The sequence below is a fragment of the Pterocles gutturalis genome, unplaced genomic scaffold (genome assembly GCF_000699245.1).
Source record: "Pterocles gutturalis isolate BGI_N339 unplaced genomic scaffold, ASM69924v1 scaffold50753, whole genome shotgun sequence".
Lineage (NCBI taxonomy): Eukaryota > Metazoa > Chordata > Aves > Pterocliformes > Pteroclidae > Pterocles > Pterocles gutturalis.
Window position 1 is genome coordinate 15,665 of NW_010122584.1, and position 20,833 is coordinate 36,497.

The window sequence follows — 20,833 nt, forward strand, 5'->3', positions numbered from 1 at the left end:
AAAAAAACACACAGAAGGAGAAAACCAGCAGTCACTGCTTTAAGTGCTCGTAGCTATTGCCAGCCTCAGCCTCTGGCTGGTTACTGCCGAGGACACACTAACCCAGTCTTTTGTCTTTCATCTTCTCCTTACTACAGAGTTATGAAAGAGACTTTTCTATTTATTTCAGGCAGCTATCCAGGGCATCATCATAAGGGAATCTCCGAGACTGGTGCCAGTAGCATACAATGCTTTCATGATATCCACAGAGTAGGAGCACACTGGTTACCTTAAAGCAGCTCCTTACCAAAAGCAGTGACTTGTAAAAGAGGAACTATTATGTCTTTCTTTTTAAACCATTAATATTACTTGTGATGCAGCTCAAATATTTTGCTGTTAGATTCTAGATGCTCTTCAGTGTCAGCACAGTTTGTTACTGGTCATTTTCAAGAATTACCAGTCAGGCTCAAGATTTTGCAAACAGTTAACAACGCTAACAAAACAATCTACCATCTGCCACGCTGCTAATTCCCCGAACTCCATTGTCCCATTCAACTCTCAGTTACCTAAGGTATTCATGCCCCACCTATAAATTACATAACAGCAATTCAGAAATGGTCTTTACAGAAGTAAGTTTGCCTTGTGCTACTTCATATTTGCATACCAAATGGAAACCCAGTCCTAGAAGACACTCAAAGCCTTCAAACCCAGCTGAACTTGGTGGCACTCTGGGACATTTCCATTTCAGAAGGTTTGAAAAAAGTCACCCATAAATAACTCTGCTGATATTTTTTTCATATTTTAATGATCTGTAGAAACATTCCTTCTTCAGTCTTCTAAACTTCCCCCAATGGTCAACTGAAACACTGAAAAAATAGTTTATTTTCCTCATGTGGAGATGCAAGAAAGGGGGTAGGAGATACTGAATGCTTCTACTAGAATATTACTTGCATGCCACACTTTTTGCATCCTTCTCTTCCTACATTTTTTTCTCTCTCCTACGCAGGCAACATACAGTCTAGAACTGGATTTCTGGTCAGTATTTTGTGGTGATCAGCACAACACTGATTACAGAACATGCAGGCTTCAGTGAATCACTATTTCATAAAACATATCTGCATTTTTATTTTTTCATCCCTTCTTTTTCAGCTTCTCCCCAGAGGTAAACTTTTGTTTTTCTTTCCTTCCCCACACCCTTATGCAAGAATTAAGACAATTCTCTCATTTATTACATTGTAGTTATTTCTCACAAATTACTGCTGTACCCAAAAACAGAAGCAAGTATCAACAAAAATGCTGGGCTGGAAAGGAACATTTTCTCTCCCTCCCCACCTATGTAAACCCTAAAATAACTGCTCTGTAATGCCTACTAGCACTTCAGAACATGAAGGCTGTCCAAATGCAACCTTCTGAAAACCACAAGAAACAAATTAAGGTACACTCCAGTTACAGCCTTAGCCCTCTTCTCATAAAATACACGTCACTACTGGGACCAGTGATGGAAGAGTGGCCTCCAGGCTGTATAAACACAAAGATACAAATAAGCCCACAGCCTGGCAATCTACTACGGACACTGGAAGTTGTGACTGACAACAATAAGGCTAGAAAGAAAATAAGTTACAAGGTTAATTGCTGTGTTCACCAATTTGCTCTATCGTAACGGTTATACAAAAAAAACAAACCAAACCAAAACATTCCTGGCCATTTAAAATGTGTTCAGTCACAAGTAAGTCCATGTAACTGAAGTAATCACAAAGCCAGTATCTGTTAGATACTCTCTAGCTAACCCAAAGCAAGGCTGTGTGCTGAAGAATAAAACTTGTCATTACAAACAGGCAAGGTTGGTAGATATGACTAAAGGAATATACAATTTAACCATGGTATTTCATGACATTCAGGAACACCAGAGAGATAACATTCTGAATGTTTCTGGAAAAACCAAAGTTCCTCCTTGTTTCAGATCCATGGAAATTAGGGATAGAGAGGCCCATTATGTAGTTTCCCTGCAACTGCTCAATTTCTCTGCATGAGTTTTCTTTTTGTCTACTCTCAGGTACTTATATTCCAAAAAACGAAGTGCTTACCACTTCCTTTCAGAAACTAATCCATAAAGTATCATAATGTAAAAGTTTTATCCAATAGCCTAAATCCCCCTTCTGTTAAATTAATCCCAATATCTCTAATTTTACTCTTTTTATGCTAACGCAATTCCCTCTTTGCTGTTAACACCCTTCAAATATCTCTAAACCTTCTGTTCTCCTTTAATCATCAATTTAACTAAACTATAATATTTTAATCTTTCTTCATAAATAATCTGTTATTCAGCCTCATGAAAATTTTGGTTCTCCCCTGCACTTGCTGCAATTTATCAACATCTTTCTGATAATCTGGAACTTACTTATTCTATCTTGTAAAAGCTCTGACAACAAAATAAAACAAAATAATAAAGCAGTAAATCTGTCAATGGCATTTGAATTCAAAGCACAAAGGAAAGGTCTAAAAGACTAAACAACTGACAAATCCAGGCTTGGACTCAAAGTCAAAGTAAAATACAGTATGACTGACTGCATCATCATCATCATCATCAACCTTGATGGAGATAAAGGATAAAATTCTGCAAGACTTCCCTTGACTCAATGTACTCAAGGAGGCAAAGGCTGAAGTACTGCCATGCAAAACTGCAAAGTAGGTCCCTGACAGACAGCATTAAGTGATTCATAGGAGAATAATGTCCAGAGAAGAAGAACAAGCAAATATGGACAGTAAGAAATACATCAGTTGAATTGGTGGTTGTTTGGGGTTTTTTGTCAAATTGTTCTTTAAAAAAAGAAAGCAAATAAGTACTTAATTAGTACACTGTCTGTATGAGGGTGGGAAAATGAAAAGATTTTAAGAATACACAAGAACACCTGTTTGAGGTGTTCTTCAATAAGGGTGGTGAGGCTGCTGAAGCTGATGCTTCAACGAGGGCAGGAAGCTAGATTTCAAGGCAGTGTCACCCATAAGAAAATCAGCAGGACAAAAAACCCCCAACTTGGTTGTGTACAAAAAGACACTGTAAACGACCCTGACAGTTATCATGAGATTTCTCAAAGGATGCTTAATGAACATCCTGAAGCTTCTCACAGCAGCTCTGACAGCCTACCCACCATAACTGTCATCTAATGAGTTAAATAAAACCTATTTGATCGTACTGTGAGTTACCGTCTACAATCCACTGCAGAATGGGAAACTCAGCATGCTTTACTGAAAACAACTTTTTTAAACACAAAATACCCAAGAAAAAGGGTCAACAATATCCTTTTTGTGCTTATTCAGAGTATTCCTGTTTCCCCTGGCTTGATTTTAGTAACACTGCAGGACTTTGCATCAAAAATCTAATGGCTCCACTGCAGAAATTATTTACTAAGCAAACAGATAATTTAGAACAGATGCATAAAAAAACCCGGGGCTTCATTAAAGTGGGACAGATACCATTTAAACCCTAAGTAACCTTACAAAAGATATAACTTTGTTACAAATTAGAAGCTTTTAAAATACAGTAAAAATTGTTTACATATAGCAGGATTAATAGTCCTGAATTCACGCCAGATTCTCACAAGCTTATTCAATGCTATTTTTGAAGTCTGACTTTGAAATGCTGTCAATGATAGGTACAGCTTCTCTGGCACTAGAAAAACAATTGCAGGATTGACAGTGATGCCCAACAATAGTTTCAACCAACGGTTTATCAAATGGTATGTCTGCCATTGAGAAGAACACATAGAAGATGCACAGCGGTATGCCAGGTCTAACAGTCTTTCAACAACAATGGAAGCAATTTAGCCCTGTTTCCATTAGTGAAATTGTTTCCAACAGATCTAAAAGGGAGCCACAGAGACCCACAATTGACAGCCATTCACAACTCCAAGTTAAAAGAATTTCTAATAAAAATATGGGAGTTGAAATGCAGCATATATTTATCATCCTTTTCAAACTGTAGTAACTACCTTTATGTTTTTAGTATAGTGAGCATACTATTTTTGGTTTAGGAAAAATGAGGTATTTAATTTTAAGGATAGTATGTCCCCTTGTTATGGCACTATTTATATTAATCAGCTTAACAGGAACAATTTGCTCAAATCAGCATTTAGTACTGCAAATCTAAAAATATCTGTGATGCAAATTCTTTAAAAAAGTACAGTATATGCAAGATGCGTATGACACTATAACAGAAGAAAAAATGTAAAAAAATTAATACATTTTAGCTGAAGTCAATAATAAGTTATGCTACGGGGAGAATTCATGTTTAACATTCTATACAAACGGTAACTAATTTCCTGAAATTTTGATTTAGTAAGAGAAAAAAAAATCAGAAATACAATATTTTTCTCTGAATCTTATGCAAATCACACAATCTTCATGAAGTATCAAACATACCTTCCAGGGAAGGGCACATTGTCATCATCATTCTCATTGACAAGCTTGTCTGAAAGATTCTAAACACTTTTGCACCAAGCTGATCAGCAGCCTTTTCCTCTGAGGAGAGACGAGCATGACAGTGAAGTACTGAAGTATTCACTGCAAAACTGAAAGGGCAAATCCCACAAGGAGGCTGTAGGCAGCCAAGCAGCAAACTTGTAGCTGCTTGTAGCAACTGTTTGACAGGTAAGTGGTGAGCAGCCTGGTAAGCGGACAGCAAAGTTTTAGAGATTGACTCAGAACGGCACAGGTCTTCCCAACTGCAGCAACACGTGAGGAACTCTAAATGAGGGAGAGCCTATGGCTGGAGCTAGGACCACAACAAACTGAAATGACATTTGCTGCCCTAAGAAGGTTTGATTATTGACCTCACTTCCTGTGTAGGAGTTCAGTGAAACAGCTTCACTTCAACCTGTTCTGCAAAGTCAATGACCATTTGTTATGATGATTCCTGGTGACTGAGCTTTAGTGAAAAAATAATGTTTATTGAGCAAAGGTTACAAATAAGATAAAACTTTTATGGATCAAGCCTGTATAAATATTTATCTTCTGAAACACACTGCATAAAACCAGGCATGAAACCAGCAAGCAACATCAGGATGGCCCTGTAGGACACATTTCTAAAAGTACTGATGGTATGTTTAATCTGTACTGGTTTTTAGACCTACTCAAGCATAGGTCTCTTGACATTCTGTGCATTCTAAGGCACTTTAACTGAGACAAAAGAAGTAGGGCCCTGCCATTAATATTTTCCACTCTCCTGAGATGCAGATCACAAAAGGAACTGCATGTGGCCTAAATTTTGTTCTTCTATTTGGTGGCTCTCTCCAGGGGATAGAGGGCATGGCTAAACTGCTCATGGAAAATAGGAACATTGAGCCAATCCATCTTCCAGAAAGATCTAATTCTGCATCATCTAATTCTGCATCATCTCTAGACACTGTTTAGACAAAACTCTTGATATTTCCCTCTCAGTTTCCTTTTGAAGTCAGCTTCTGAATGCTACCAAGAAGTCTTCAAAGAGTTAATCTCCAGCCATCCTCCTCTTGCCATAAAGAAGGATGAGGCAATTCCGCTGTTGACAGCATTTCTGCTGGATAATATCTCAGGTGCTGGAGCTGCAGGAACTGAGAAGAACAACCACTCCTTGTATTAATTCCACTTGCCATAGCAACAGTAACATTGCTCTTGTCTCCTTAACCATTCCCATAGCCCTTTTCCAAACTGGGGCAAACTCAGAGCTGGTAATATGACCTCCAAGGTAGTATCTAACTTCCCCTACAAGAATGCTGTTCTAATTCTAGATTGCTCATACCTTGGGATAGATTAGCAATGCTTTTTTGGTGGTTGGGGGTAATGGGAACTTGTGGACCATCAGATTAACAATTACCAGGGTGCTACCACACAAGAATCATTAGCAGACTTATTAAAAAAAATTAACAGTCACACCAGGAAAATATACAGTGGTGTTATTTACCAGAAGAGCTTCCACAAGGATGCTTTTTCTTGCAAAGTCAGTTCCAAAACGGGGCATTGTTTTGCCTTATTTTTTTTTTCCTGTCTCCTCCAGAGGTTACTGGTGCAAAGTGCATTGCACAATAAAAGTTCTGCAGTGGCTAATCCAAAAGAAAGATGTTTGGAATGCCTGAGACAATCCAGCCACCTCTGTACACTTCAGAAGTCTCACTTCATGAAACATACCTCCTCAAAAACTAATGTCACTGAAGTCTAAAGGGCCTGAAGGATTAAATACTTGTCACATTCACCTATTTTTCCTACAGTTGACACTGAATTAACAATCCTGCATTACAGCATGTTCCTTCATTTAAGTCATCAGTGTGCTCTACTTAAGAGTTTCGGAACCCTTAGTGAGAATGAAATTGCAGGGAACCTCATGTTGAGCAAGTGGGAGATGGACATCTGGAATTAACAGAACTGGAAAGGCTACCAGTGGGAACTGAAACGGCAGTATTTACTGGATATTCTGAAAAAAAATATTCACAAAAATCAGTTACTTTGTGTTCTTGAATATGTATCTGCTTTGCAGGGATCTTTCTTCAGGCTCCATACTCACTGTCTGTCTAGACTGCAGAATCTGTTTCCCAGAGTCTGCTTTTGATTCTTTATTCAAAACAGATTCTGTCTTTCAGGGACACTGTCATCTCCTCAAAGTCCTAAAGATTTTCAGTGCTTTGGGCACTCTTCACAGTGTTCTGCAATGGATGACAAACTAGATTTTTACCACGGCAAGCTAATTCATCAAAGGAAAAGTGTGTGCTTGGAGCTCCTCCCCCCCCCCCCCCCCCCCCCCTCCCCCCTTCTTAATGTAATGATTCTACTGGAGTACTTCTGTTCTCCTGAAACTTCTTTCCAACATATGATTCACTAAACACACATCTTCATGCTACAGTGGCTGTCGTTAAGACAAACTGCATTGTCACCTCATTGCAAAAATCATATGAAAATCCAGGGCCTCTGAATGGTTCACCTAAATGCTGGCTTTAAGCTGAGAAGGGTAAGCAGCCCTACAACAAAAAGGACACCTGAAGAAACAGACTAGTGGGGAAAAAAAAAAAAAGGGAAGAACAGCAGAGCAGTGGAAGACTGCGAGGATGCTGTGAAATACAGATGTATCCATACAAACCTTATTACATATCACTCAACCTGAAATGAGTTAAACCTAGGGGTGTTGGTTGACAGCTGGCTGAACATGAGCCAGCAGTGTGACCAGGTGGCCAAGAAGGCCAACGGCATCCTGGCCTGCATCGGAAATAGTGTGGCCAGCAGGACTAGAGAAGTGATTGTGCCCCTGTACTCGGCACTGGTGAGGCCACACCTTGAATACTGTGTTTAGTTTTGGGCCCCTCACCACAAGAAGGACATGGAGGTGCTGGAGGGAGTCCAGAGAAGGGCAACAAGGGTGTGGCGCACAGGTCTTACGAGGAGCGGCTGAGGGAGCTGGGGTTGTTTAGTCTAGAGAAGAGGAGGCTGAGAGGAGACCTTATCACTCTCTACAACTACCTGAAAGGAGGGCGTAGTGAGGTGGGTGCTGGCCTCTTCTCTAAAGTAACAAGTGATAGGACAAGAGGAAATGGCCTCAAGTTACACCAGGGAAGGTTTAGGCTAGATACTAGAAAAAAATTTCTTCACTGAAAGAGTGATCAGGCATTGGAACAGGCTACCCAGGGAGGTGGTTGAATCACCATCCCTGGAGGTGTTCAAGAAACGTGTAGATGTGGTGCTTAGGGACATGGTTTAGTGAGTTAGGTGGTGTTGGGTTGGACTTGATGATCCTTGAGGTCTTTTCCAACCTTAATGATTCTATGATTCTATGATTATCTAATTCCTGGACAGCTGTTTTGAAAGAACAATTGTATCATGTGGATATGGTACATTTCAGAGGATGAGGAAGTTGGTACGTACTCCCTCTTTTCATAAACTTCATTACAGCTGGATCTCTGTATCCATTCACTGAAATATGCAAGTCTTTCCATGTGCTTAACACTGCCATGTATTGGGGCTTTAAAAATTATACAAGAACTGAAGTTCAGACTTTCAGAGAGAAGAAACCTTTGTGCTGTACCACCCAACAAAATTAAAAGTTCACTCTCCTTCTTTCCACCTGTTCCTTTATCTAAAATAGTTAAAACCTCTAAATATAACAGTGAAATAAAAGAACATGAAGTACTGCACAGGTTCTATTAGCACATTAATCTGCTTCAACTAACAACTGTCAGTGTCTCATTACAAGTAATTCTTATTAAAATGTGCAAGTGAGATCCAAATTACAGAATTTATAAACAAATTAACATTCATTTGAAAACAGCTAGCTACAGCCAAGTGGTTTTGCTTGCAAGTGTGATTTTAGACAAGCATACAGAATGCAACGCTTTGTTTCAAAGGGAAATATTTATGGCACAAGGACCTATTGCACCATCCCATCTCACTGAATCCAGCCACTAAGCTGTAAGTGCACAGATGTTTCTCCTGTTAGTGTTAGCAATACAATGTACATATTCTAGATCCCCACTCAGACATTTCTTCTATCAGCATTATCACTGATAACAAATAAAATAAGATTCTACCATAAGGCAAAAATAATCTTTATAAACTTGCATCCCTTTATTATGTCAGGCACAGTCTGCTAACAGGAAAATATTTTTAAACAAACACACAAAAACTATGGAAATACATTAAAACAGAATGGCGTCATTCAGAAAATAATATATTAGGGCAATTATGGGTATACCTTTTTGTGAAAAACACTGCAGAGGCCTCTCTCTATATCTGGCAGCTTACAAAGAAGATTTCGAATTTGACCAAACACACTGGATTCTGACTGTAGAATTTCAGACACAGCATCAAGACGGGCATTTATTTCACTGCAAAAGAATAATCATAAGATAAATAAATAAAACTTATGTTTCTCTGAGAGGAAGCATATAGCAGCTGAACTTTTTCCTTTGGTTTGTTTTGGTTTTGTTGTGGTTTTTTTTTTTTTCCTAGAGTTTGACTAAGGCCATATTCTCATGAGAAGGTAAGTAGAAGAATTAAGAAATGCAGAGGATCTTGGGCTTTCATTCAAGATGAAAGAAAGATCCTGGATATAAGCTCATTATCCCCTTTCTATGCTCAAAACAGCCAAATGCACACTTCAGTGGCTGTCTCTAGATGTTCTTCTAGTGGTACATAATATGAGCAGCACTGAATCCTGAATATCCAACCCTAAATTTCAGTCAAGTAGCTGGAGGAGGGGCAAGGGGAGTCTACATTTGAACCCTACATAGCACATTTTATTCCAAGCGGGTATAAATATTGGTTACAATTTTGCCCCTCTATTTGTGATCCAGACCAGCCATTGGTAATTACATGAATCAGAACCACATTGGGTTTTTGGCTTTTTTTTCCCCTCAAAACCTGTAACATTAATCTCCATATTTCAGTACCAAAGTCATTCAACGAGTAAACACTTTTATGCAAAAGAACAATTCTACAGTTATTTGCACTTACAATCATATTCTTACAGCTACAGAAAAGAGCTTTAAAATGGACAACACACTCTCAAGGTTCACCTCGATTTACACTGCTGCTAATGGCACAACTACAACTTCCAATGTATCTATCAACTGGATGTAGGTTGCAGAACTAATGGAAACTCCATCTCTCCTTTTTGTGCAACCAAATTGCCTCAATGCTGCTTTTCCAGGAAAAGACTAAGATGAGGGGTACACAAGTGCATTCAAAACATACAGGTTAGGAGTATATCTTTGGGAGCTAGTGAACCAAAGCACTGTCAGCGCAGACAGCACAAAGGAAACAGAGTGAAAGATAGCAAGCTCACCGTAAGACAGCAGTGAAAAGATGTGTGTCAAAGCTGAGTAATACAGTTCCTCTGAATGTAGCTTTTCCATGTTCAGGCTTTATCTCTGAGGTAACTATGTGTACTACAAATAGAGTCAACTCAGTGAAAGCTGCGCTAAGATTTGCTGAGGTTTCACAACAAAAACATCTGCTCCAGATCATAGGTTTCCCTAGAGCCCCTCACCAATGTGCTGCTGGGCGTGCCCTGTGGGTACCAGCACACTGGACAGCTTTAGCTAGCATTCAGAAAGTTTCCAGCAAGTAAGGCTAGATCTGAAACATGACATTCCAAGAAACTTTAAAAACCCTCAAGACATCCCAGTGCTTACTTTAAAATCTTTGTGTTTTCCTCCAGAATGACAACTGTGCCTTATCACAACATTCTCCTCCTGAGACAAGAAAGTTCAAAAAGCCACATGCTGCTATGTGTGAGTCCGTCCACCCTTGCAAGTTCAGAAGAAAGCAGCCTTTTGATACTGACACTTCATACCAGCCAAGTGTGTGCAAGGCAAATACAGCCCAGACAACATCCGTTTTAACAGACTGGCAAGATGCTTAGAGCTCAGCCAGCACAGGGGGATAAAAAGTATGGATGCAATCAAAACGCAAGATTTTGAGGAACACTGCCTGTCTTGCCCATGGCTTTTATTGCTGAACTGCCATGACACTTGCCACTGTAGCTGCTAACAAATGCTACTGATGAGGAGATCAATGGAATTAGGGAGCTCCACCAGCTGCAGACATTACAATAGACTGGCAGTCAAAGGCCTCTGGCCCTGAAGACAGCTAAATCTAAGAGCCCTTGAAATTTTATTACATGGCATGTGAAAAGAAGACCATCATGACTGGTTGTGCACTTGGACACGCATAAATCTAAGGGCATTTAAGTGCCAGGATTTTTTCAGTGACATACTGCTTTATACCAAAACAGTAAAACCATCCCCTCATCTGTCACAAATGACACACATTAATTCCCAGAGCAGCCCTGCTGTACAAAGCCAGGATTTGCAGCATGAACTGGGGACACACTCTCTGCTGTCTTGACCCCAGACTCCTTGGGAACTCACTCTGTTATCTCTGAACTGGACAGCAGGCTCTGCAATCATACCACAAGACCCAAAATATTCCACTACCCTAAAGGTCTGCTTTTCCCAGCCCTAAGGAAAACAGAAATGTCAGACTTTGTAGGCTCTGCTTAGCAGCTCTGTTGCAGGTCACAAGAATACCTGCTTCTTCCCCACCACCATTCCATTCCTCCAACAACACCAAACACACAAAATTAAACATTTCTCCTGTTCCTCTGGGCAGCCAGGCAACTGGCAAGCAACAGCAGCAGAGAGCAGGTACCATCAGCGCAACTGCTCAGACCTAAAGTGGCTGTTTTCAGCACAGAACACATCCGAGCTTTAAATCCGATACTTAAGAGCCACAATCACGTATCTGGTGTACGCTGGCATGGTTACTAAAAGTTATGCAACCAAATAACCAGAGGAAGCTGTTAGCATCCACACAGCATATTCAAGACAGTAGAGATTTAAGCTTTGTACATCAATTAGTAAGGCAGTCTAAACTACAGCTGGATAACAGAAAGGAAATTGATGAGCGTTAATATCAGTGACAAAGTAATAAAATACCCCAAATACACAGCTTTGAAGTTAGCAAATGGTTACACTGAAATTCTGAAAGGTCAGTATCATCAGCCACAATTACATTTTCATAAAGAATTATTAAATCCACTGTACTTGAGACCTGGAAAACTCTCTGTGAAGGAGTACTGAACTGTTAAATTAGAAACACATGTACCTTAAGGAAGAAAATAATCTGTATTTTTATTATAAAAAGCATATGTAAGCAGCAGCATGCTGTTCCAGAACACTGTCACTTAATTTAAAAAGCACGATTATATCTATGGGGCCAATTGAAAACACACAGTAATATGTAAAATAGATGCAAATAATCAAAAAACTCCTCCTTTCAAACCTTAATCTGCACTTTAATCATCCTCACATATGGCTATGTTACTGTAGCTCCAGTAATCTAAAACTAAGCATCCATACAGTTTTTTCTGCTTTAATCCCGCAAATAAGAAAGGGTCAGGAAAACAGCAGCCAGTATCAAATGACCCATTTTTTCCAGCTGTAAACAAAACATACTGGGATTCCTATTTCAAAAGCCAGAAAGTACGGTGAAGAATTCCATAAAACTACACATGTATGAGGAGGAAAGAACAGAGAAGAGAAATGATAAAAACAGCCAGATGATGGATTTCAAAGTATGCTTTAAGTTTTAAATAGTTAAACTAATAAACACTTTGTAGAGCCCAGACATATTATACTGATCAGCTGTTACGTTTAACAACCTCAGAAGAAATCTGTTCTGCACTACACAGTTATTCAGTACATTTGATACACAGTTTGGGGTTTCTAATCTCTGCAGAATCTGGAAAAAAATTCCACCACTAGGAAATCTGAATCTAATATTATACAAAGAAACTCAATAGCTTATGCTAAGAAACTGTCTCACGTTTTATGCACTGGCTACTACTCCATTCCCTATTTTGATGCTATATTAACCTGTTCTTTCCCATCTGTATAAACTGTGCCAGCAATCTGAGCTGTCTCCACTTTTCCAAACAATCTTCTGTAAAATAATGTAACATAAATCAACAAAACATGTAACATTTTTGACTAAAAGCAATATGCTTACTTCTGCCATACTCTCCAACTAAGAAGAAGCACCATGAATCCTAAAATCACTTTGCAATGTATTTAAACACAAAAAAAACTCACTGCAGAATTTTTTATTCTAGTAATTTAAAAACTTACTTTAAATTAAATAATGAGATACTTTCCTGTATTATTCTGCTGCTAGATATCTGAACAATACAGAAAATTAGCAAATATGAAAATATTTGAATCCTGAACTAAAAATTATTTTGACAAAGCAGAAAGCTGCAGCTATGAATGCACTGCACTGAATTAACATCTGAACATCTTAACAATCTAAATTGCATTACTGGTTGCTAGTGCGCTGATCACTCGTGCAATGAAGCAAATCTAACACTTTTAGATATGATAGTATATAATTACATTTAAAGCAGAGAGAAATTGATAATGTAACCGCTGTATAGAACTGCAGAAAATTTTTTGTCAAGTAAGTTTTGTTTTTATCCATGATAAATAAATACAAATTTATGAGAAATCTCTTAACTTATTATAAATGCACAAAGTATGAGTTCATTCATCATGGTAAGGACATAGCTCAAGTACACTGACTGTACAAAATTGAAATTCATTTCATTAAATCTCTCTAGAGACCACAGCAATACGTAAAACTACCAATCACAAGAACTCAACACCTGAAAAAATAAAATTAAGCATATGAAACAACAAACATTGCTTTCTGTGAACTATATTATCTAGATCAAAGCCTAGCAGCCTCCTGCCTAACTACAGCATTTCAAAGAAAGAAAATGTATTACTTAAACATTGGGAAAATGCAAGACACACATGGGTATCAGCTGTGCCTGAGGAAGTCCCTGAACTGCGAACTGCTGGAAGCTGGGAGAGTGGTCTAGGGCGGTAACATTATCCAGTTGCCTTGTTCTCATGCTCTCCTCTCATATTGGCTGCTTTCAAACACAGGGCAAAGCAAAGGTTAGTCTGACTTCACACTCATACATTCTTCCTTGACCTTCCTTCAGAAGACTTTATATGAGTTGATCAAATCAAAGGCACTGTTAAATAGTACAGAGTGTTTTCTGCTTTAGACCACTCTCTCACAAGCAATTAATGCCATCAAAACCCAAAACCACAGTACAATTACCACTATGCAATCAATAAACTGCATATGTCTTTTTGAAGAACAAGCAAACAAAAAACCCAGTCTATTGCTGGCTTTTTTACTTTAGTGGCTATGTTAGAATCTGGCTAACTTTATGGCATAAATCTTGAATTGTTAAATGGTGCTGTGACCGCTGGAATTTTATGCATTAGCAACAAAGAAAAGGTACAAAAAAGGGTAATTATATCTTAATTACTATGGTGAAATTTAAATGAAACCTAAAAAAAAAAAAATCTTACATCCTTCTGGATCTGTTCACTTGTTTTTCTATACACAGAAGAAACAGAGTAATTTACTCTCAAATGCCTCATGCTCCTCCAGAGAGGTCCAACATTCTCGTAAATAAACATGCAGCCATGAGAAGACAATACTCCTGAATGGATCTCAAATACTTCATAGTCATATACAAGTCAAATAAACTTTGTCTTCACATCTGTTAAAAGAATGTATAAAATCTGCAAATGGTAATCAAACACTTTTGTTTATATTCACGCACAATATATTTCAGCTATTTGCACCAAAAAAGGGAACTGTTAGCTACTTTAGCCAACACGAATGAACGCCTGATTACTACATTTATACGGAGTTAAACACAGCATTCAATGGTACCAAAACACAGCTAACAAAAATGAATGAATACATGTGATGACGCTGCAATCTTTTTCTTTACTACAATGATCTTGAGATCTCAGGCATATGCTATAACCTGCATTTGCACATTTTATATTGGCACTGATACCATAAAATCTTTATTCTTGGGAGGAAAATTTAGCCTGTAAAATTCCGGTGTAGGATGGATGGATTTTATTCCTAAATCACTGCTGCAAAAGAAGATTCTAATCCAGTTCGGGATGATGATGGCATCAAATGGCAACTAGTTTAACTCTGAATTAAGATGGGTTTCTTTAAAGTTTGTTTTACTGCACAGATCTCTCAATTACGGGAACAAGAACAGAGTAAAACTTGAAATATGTTCCTTTAGGACTGTACTTTGTGTAGAAAAGTCTAAATAAAACAGCACTCAATACATTCAAAGTGAGAGGATTTAGAACAAGCTATTTTTGTATTAGGAAAGACATGTCATTGCCAACATCACTATAAAGGGGCCTTCTTCCCAGTTCTACAGTACATCTCCTCCAAGTAAAAGTCACGTTGCATTAGTAATACCAATTTACGCTCTTTCTCCTCTTTCATGGTAGATAAGGAACTGTCTACAGTTCTGAGTTGTGCACTTCTGAATTTGCTAAAGCTGCAGACATTCTCTGCTCTTGCAGGCCAAGTTTATTCAGACTAACAGAAATTATTAATATGATCCTACAAAGCTTTGATTCAACTTCAATAAAAGCATCACCTCATCCAGAACTAGAAGAAATGGGGTGCAACAAAGGCTACTAAAATCACAGGAAAAAATTGAAATCCTATTTTTGAGGAGTAATTAAAAACTTGGTTTGTCTACCCTGCAAAGCAAAGGTTAAAATATTTTTGGCAACTACAAATACATACATTTTTTTCTCTTTCCTTAAGATTTAAACATCAGCTTTAAGTAGGAAAAGATCCAATGAGTTTAAACTGACTACAAATAAAGACAGACAAGAAACTACACAGAGAGTTCCAACCATTGAAGTCCCATATTCACTTCTGGCAAACAGTGTGTCTTGGAGACAAGAACATGAACCACACCACAGTAAAGCTGAAATACATCAACAAGTTGGGGTGAATCTGGGGCTGAAAAGGTAAGCACATCCTAAGGGAGCTTCAAGTGTTTGAAGTGGCACCCCAACAGAGGCTTCGTTGCCTTGTATTTGATCTAGATTAATTCATGCTTCTGGACTTCTACTAATGGCCTGGAGCTATTAGGAGAGACTTCTCCTTCCCCAGCCTTTTTCCACAACCCCGCCACCAGAGATACCAGCAAGGTGCTGGGCATGACAGTGCATTGGGAACACTGAGAACACTGAGCCTTGTGCCAGCTATGCCTTGCCACCGGCTCAGAGTCAGAACAGAAAGCAGGGAGAGGGACTTTGGACCTGCAGGTGGGCTGAGAATTGCCCAATTTTATCTCACAAGTTCTCTGTTACAGTAGAGGCGCAAAACGTTGATGAAACCTTTGATCACCGCTCCCTTCCCGTGGCACACTGTGTGATGTTAGAGGGTTCTAATTTTTGCTCTACATTTACTCCAGTACATGAAGCATATTCTGCGGCTTGCAGTACACCAGAACTGACACTGAGATGTGAAGTTGTGTGCATGGGCAAGAGGGTTGGGTTTTTTTCCTACTTCGACACAAGCTGAAAAGGACAAAGCCTATTCACTCCAAAGCCCTAAGCAAGCTTTCTGTCCAGGAAGCTGCATGACTTCTGAACCCTATGTTTAGGGCATTTTGCTCTGCATAATCTTATCATTAACCTCATTACATTAGCTTCTGCACATCACATGTACCATATTAAAAAACTAGGAAAGTCAACAGAATATTGAAGAAATACAATTTAGGTACTTGTGGTCACTCAGTCTATTTAAGCTACTTCAAACCATGAACACCCTCAAAAAACAGTAGGTATTACCCCAAAAAGAGAGCACTGCACAAACTAACATACTGACATCACACACGCAGCAAAAATTTTATCACTTCCAGTTATCCACCCCCCACACCTAAGCTTTTAAAATTCTGCACTAGATACTTCTATAACTCATTAACTAAGCACTTTTGCAAAAAAAAAAAAAGGCAAACACCAGCATTTTCCAGGTTATCTTCTACTTAGATAGCAAAGTCTCTACCTTCTCCCTGGCTACAATACTAGGAATGACACTTATGTCCACCCACTGATATTTAAAATACATTCTACCTCTTCAGGAACAGACCAGGGAGAAACAAAAAAAAACCCTCTCTTATGCAATCTTTCTATAGAAGGCATGGAATTCTATACATACTCCCCTACAGCAACTATAAATTTCTCAGTATGATACATCCATCATTTCTCTCTAGTTCTACTTTAAGCACCTAGTCACAGCTTTATTAGCTTTACAGCCTGAACTAATATGGAAGTAATAAACCTCCACACAATTGTGCTACTCATCTGCCTTCTTCAGTTTTAAAGCCTTTGTTCAATTCCAGCCAACCTTGACAAGATCGAAAAAGGTGTTTGTTTGATCTCAAGGAAACAAATTTCCTACAAATTGTTCAAGAATCAACAGCTGAGCAAGGCAAAGACACAGACTAAAATGCAATGAGGAAAAGGACAGTTGCCTGCTCTGTTTGGAATCCAGACTGGGGAAGCAGCATTGCTACCACTTGGAGCCAGTCATAACACTTGGGCAACAGGAAAGGGAGATGCAAAGATGAAGGTGGGAAGGCGTAACCATGGATATAAGAGAGATTCAAGAATACAAGACAGACAAGGAAAGATACATTTTGCAGAGATGAGGCTTCAGATTGTCGCTGTGCAGGGTAACAACTGCCTTGCACTTTCTTTTATACCACTGCCATAGGATAACATATTTATAATACACAACAACAAAACAAGAAAGATGCAAACCAAATCCAAGCTTGCTTAACCAGGCCTATGTTAAGCTTACCTTTCTCCTCTTCCTGTAGCTATCAAAAAGCAATGGCTGTTTCACATAAACTTCTGAGATTAATTTTGCATTAGGAAATAAATTATTTTTAAATGTTGCACGCATACAAAAACACAAAGATCACATTGCTTTACAACACTGTATCCTAAGACCAGTCCTTAGCCCTTTTGCTGTTAAATATGATAACGCACCACTTTACTCCTTCTCCTGCTAAAACTTCATTATGTGACAGGGAACAAGCATGTTTCATTCAGTCAAAAATGTTCCAACCAACTCAGCTTTCTATTTCCTTTTCTTTCCACTCCCCTTACAGAAGTTAAGTGAGAAAAGCACTCACTGGAACTTAAATTTCAAACGCAAGACAGGCAAGGCAAGATAACACTTCTGTAATCCACAAAGACATAACTCCTACAAAAAACAATGACTTTCCTGCTTCATCCTAAAAAGCTCAGTGCTCAATGACTCATACGTTCTTATCTCATCATCTTTGTATAGCTAGGTGAATAAGTGAGGACATTATACCTCCCCTGGTTAAGCCTTCCCCCACTCCAACCCCAAAAAATCACACAGGCCTAATGCTTAAAACCTTTTCTTGGAAGTCTCTAAATGTATTACATCACTGATGATCTAATGGATATCATCAAGTTTGCCCAAATGAGCTGCTTGTACACATTCTGTCTTTATTCAACCTAGTGTACAGTTTCTGACCTGGAAATTTAGTCATCATCTCAAGTGATTCTCAACTATAAGGCATAAAGCAGTAATTACACACTCTCACTTTTTGACATATCAAGGGAAATGCACCTACCCACTAAAAAGATGCAGTACAGAAATCTTACTTCCTCTGAAAATGTCACTCCAGCAGGCACAGGTGAATTACAATTACGGAATGTTCTCACAGTGAACTTGTGTGCATTACTGGAAACAATACTGCCAAATATCTGATACATTAAGTACATGAAATTACAACTTAAGAGTCAGAAAGGAAGAAATATACAGAAACAAAATAGCTTTTTTAGCTTCAGCTGAGGATATTGTCATCGCCTTCTATACTGACAAAGGCAGCTGAAAAATGGAAGTATCAATTTCTAGAAGTACCAAAGAGCAGAGGAGAAAGACGAGAATCCAAAACTGCAACCTTGTGAAGCTGGTTCTGCACTGAGACAAGGGAGAAATTAAATTAAATTTACCGGTTAAGAAAGAAGGTCTGAAGTCCCCAGGCAGGGAGTTTTCTATCTTCTGTGTCTGGATAAGAACCCTGTCTGTTTAACTCTTGAATGGCATTTCACCTGCTCCATCACAAATGTGATTGGTTGGAAGCAAAACGGTTGGAGGCACTCCGTTTCAGGTCCCCAGCCTCAGTACTGCCACCAAACCAGACCAGACCCTGTGCTCTGGCTCCCTCCGCTGACAACTTCTCAAATAATTCCCAAAAGGTCGTAGGGTGGCTCAAGGACAGTAAAAGAAATAAACAAATTTATTTCAATTTATTCCTGTAAAGTGGCCCAGAAATTCTACCTATATGCTTTTTAAGGTGAACACCAGGCACATAATCAACTTCCATAAAGCCTATTACCATCTAGGGTGGTTACATCAAAAGCCTTTTTGAAGTGGGTATGATACAGAAAAGCTATTATCAGAAGAATTAAAAAAAAAAAAAAAAAAAAAAGGTATACTGAAATCAACTTACTAAATCCCTGCCAGAAACTGCCACATGAAACAGTCTAATCAGTATGGCTCCTACAAATCAAAAAGGTCTCTAACATTATAAATTAACAAATCGGGAGGGGAAAAAATAGTTATGTGCTTTTCTTACAGTAGTGAGAAAAGATCCTTACAAAAAGGCTAACAAGAAAACTAAGCAGTGATGCTTCAGAAATATAGTGCTTTAACATATTAAAAACTGGTCAAGGAAAAAAAATGCTTCCATAGAAACATATGTAAATTACCAAAAACAGCAAGATGCTAAAACATGGGTATATTTCACTATTTAAAATGGTTAAAAATTAATAAAAATTAAAACTGGTTAATGTATTTTCAAAAGTAAAACAGAGGGATAACCAAAGCAAAAGGATTTTCTGTATGCTATAGCTGAAGTGAACAAAGTGACAATTGAGTATACTATTCATTGACAATGCTCAGGGAACGCACATTCAAAGGAGTAGACTCAAAAAACTTATAATGTAGACAACAAACATTCCATGGCCTCAACATTGTTATTTACTACACATTCAAGTACAATACTGCAATAAAGCCTGCAAAGAGAAATCAGAAAAGATGGAGTCTATTTCAAGACAGAGAAAAGTGAAAACAAGCACGATAGTATTACAAAATAAAGTATCTCTAAACCATTGATAAATAAAGCATAGCTCAAGATACAAGAGCGACCAAACAATTATCACATTTCAGAACTAATAAAAAACCACTCTCATATGCAATACATTGTATACAGGGATAACAGAAACATCCACGGCTACTTTATAATGAAGTACATACATTAAGAATGCAAATACTTGTGAAGCAGGAAAGACATCAAACGTTAATTGGCAAGTCTAGGAATAAAACATCCTCCAATAGCAAGTAACCCTCATCCATTTTCTGGAGAAGGATACTGAATTAGAATGGTACTACAGACCTACTACTCTGAAATACTTAGATATTCTGTGACCAAACAGAGCAGTTTAACTCTTTCAAACCTATATATAACATCCACTTCTATCTTATCACTTCTTCTATCTTATCATTTCCTGTGTAAACTCTACTATGGATCTCAGGTTTTCAGGAAAAATAAATACAATGGGCATACTCAACATCATAATTTTAAAATACAAATTTAGCCCAACATAAAGAACTATCTCACCTGGCTTTCATGAGGGGCTGGGTTACCCATTTCTTCAATCTCCGACGTCCAAAGGAAGTTTTAGTATGATCCAAGACCCAGAGGAGGCTTCCTTTTGTTTTCAAGTCAGTCTAAAACAATAAAAACATTATAATTATTTTTAACTGAACAATCAATAATGTAGTGAAAGTATCTTCACCACACTACCCAAACATTCTGTTCAGGCTTTAAGATTTGGCAACTACATGTTCACTTACTGATTTTGTTCACCAACAATGCCTTACACCAAGTACCTCCAGCAGTCATAAGATACTTAAGTATGTTTTTCCTTTAGCCAGAAAACCTTTTTAGAAAATGACAAGTTCAATTATGTCTCTGCATAAAAGTCTGTGCAGTAGCACAAAAGAAAAAATAAACCCTACTGCAGTCATATCACTTGACTGCACTTGCTCAAAAACTCAAATTTAGGAAAGTTCTTTACTAGTCAAAGTGCAATAAAGTTCCTAACTCACACTAAAAGCCAGCACAGATTAACTTCCCTTTATGCCTCTGAAAATGTAATCCTCCTTCAGTTTGATCCCATTTAAAATAATTTAAACCTTCTGGGTGAGGTGTGCAAACTAATCTAACTATCTTCATTTGGAACAACATGTCAAACAGCTTGTCCTGGGTTAAGCAAAGACAGACTGCTTAAAGTTAACTCTGTTAATTCTTTTTTCCCCCCTCTCTTCTCTTCTCTTTATAAAACAGCTAACAAGAGGCTATGTTTTGGATTTA

General features: G+C 38.2%; 1 protein-coding gene across 1 annotated transcript in view; it reads right to left on the minus strand.

Moving 5' to 3' along the window:
- Positions 1-20,187, minus strand: part of LOC104460327 (DNA mismatch repair protein Msh3-like) — a gene marked incomplete at both ends in the record, with an annotated part of 34,797 nt that extends 14,610 nt beyond the window's left edge. Inside the window, 2 exons of the mRNA XM_010077546.1 lie at positions 8,690-8,822; positions 20,078-20,187. Coding sequence (XP_010075848.1) covers positions 8,690-8,822; positions 20,078-20,187 — 243 coding nt within the window. The remainder of the gene's footprint in view (positions 1-8,689; positions 8,823-20,077) is intronic.
- Between the last annotated feature and the right edge of the window lie 646 nt (positions 20,188-20,833).